The sequence below is a fragment of the Nannobrachium achirus genome (genome assembly GCF_963921795.1).
Source record: "Nannobrachium achirus genome assembly, chromosome: 3".
NCBI classification, from domain to species: domain Eukaryota; kingdom Metazoa; phylum Chordata; class Actinopteri; order Myctophiformes; family Myctophidae; genus Nannobrachium; species Nannobrachium achirus.
The window spans coordinates 73,900,352-73,902,048 of NC_137812.1; the positions used below are offsets into that span (position 1 = coordinate 73,900,352).

Below are 1,697 nucleotides of genomic sequence, written 5' to 3' on the forward strand. Positions count from 1 at the left end.
ATGACGGACAAGACGGCGCCGCGCTGCCAGCTGCGTCTGGAGTGGATCCACGGCTACCGCGGCCACCAGTGCAGGAACAACCTTTACTACACTGCTGGGAAGGAGCTGGTCTACTTTGTGGCAGGGGTGGGCGTGGTCTACAGCACCCGGGAACACACCCAGAAGTTCTACCTGGGACACAACGATGACATCATCAGGTGGGTGGCCTTTAACAGTGACATCATCATCAGGGCAGTCCTCGAGTTTCTAAACTCTAGGAGAGCTAGGTGAAGGAGCGCTCGTTTTCACCAGCTTCGGCATGTTAGCTACTCACCAGCGTCGGCAGGTTAGCATTTCACCAGGTTAGCATTCACCAGCGTTAGTTTTACTGAGGTTAAGGTTAGGGTTAGGTTTAGAGTTAAGGTTAGGGTTAGGGTTAGAGTTAGAGTTGGGGTTAGAGTTAAGGATAGGTTTAGGTTTTGGTGCACCTCTGCCGCGGTCCAAGTGACTTTAATGGAGCACTCCCTACATCCGGTTCAGCCAATCACAAGCTTCAAAAATGAGTCCGGGGCGTGGTTTTTCCTTAGCTCTCCTAGAGTTTAGAAAGTTGCGTCCTGTCCGTCCGTAGCCTATAAAAGTGGTTCTTTGAGCTAACGGCTCCTATATCTGGCTTTGTCTGTTTGTCCCGTGTCTGTCTGGACTGTCATTGGTTAGTTGGTGTCTGTCTGTACGGCCAGGATCACATTGCCCAGGATTCCTCGGGAAGCTTAATGGAATTAATTCATAATTAGACTGAATGTTGGTCCCTGATTGGCTGCGGGTGTGGTTTAAAAAAAGTAATTACTTGCGCAAACGGAGTGTGTAAGTACTGCGATCGTCTGAGTATGTATGAATGTATATCGGTGTACCCTCATATCATGTAGGATATGATAACATCTATAGAGGGTATGTGCATGCATAAAGTGCATGGCAAAGTGAGTTTAACATTGTTTAATACCATTAAGACTCCTAATCGGGAGATAAGCGACCGTCAGGTTGCAGCGTGATTTTAGGGCAAAATGTGTAGGAGCAGTGTACAAAAATGTGTTTGAAAAAATCTGCCTGAAGGTGGTGCTAAATGGGACAGATCCATGGTGATGACATGAGTGTAGAGTACAGTAAGTGTGTACCGATTTGAGTGATTTTAGGGCAAAGGAGCAGTGTCCAAAAATGTGTTTTGCAAGAATCGGCCTCATGGTGGCGCTAGAAGAGGGCCATGTGAGAATTGATGGAGATGGGTGGAGGTTGTGGTTTGGCAGGCAAGGAGTATGTGTGCAAAATCTGGCATGGATTGGGGCAACGGTTGCGGAGATATGAGCAGTGCAAAAGTGTGACATGTGACAGACAGACTGACGGACTGACGGACTGACTGACGGACTGACTGACGGACAGCTGGTCGAGGTTTTGATAGTAACTGCGACCTGACGGTCGCAATCATTTAATGCTATTAGCTTGTATTGTTGGACTTTTCTGTTTGGATGTATGGGCTGTCAAGGCCAGAAAGTAGTGTTTTGCCACTCAGTAGGCGTTCCCGCATAACTTCCAGGTATGATGAAGATGACACGCGCATACCCTCTATACAAGACATTAATTCAGCTTTGTCATATCATGTTCTGTAATCTATAGTAACATCTCCTTAAAATCCCTGATGCTCTAATACACTGCAATCATGCATCTCT

The 1,697-nt window shown here is 47.0% G+C and overlaps 1 protein-coding gene across 1 annotated transcript in view; it reads left to right on the plus strand.

The window, feature by feature from the left end:
• Positions 1-1,697, plus strand: part of LOC308282503 (echinoderm microtubule-associated protein-like 6) — a gene marked incomplete at its 5' end in the record, with an annotated part of 77,416 nt that continues 75,719 nt past the window's right edge. Inside the window, one exon of the mRNA XM_080722867.1 lies at positions 1-197. Coding sequence (XP_080578993.1) covers positions 1-197 — 197 coding nt within the window. The remainder of the gene's footprint in view (positions 198-1,697) is intronic.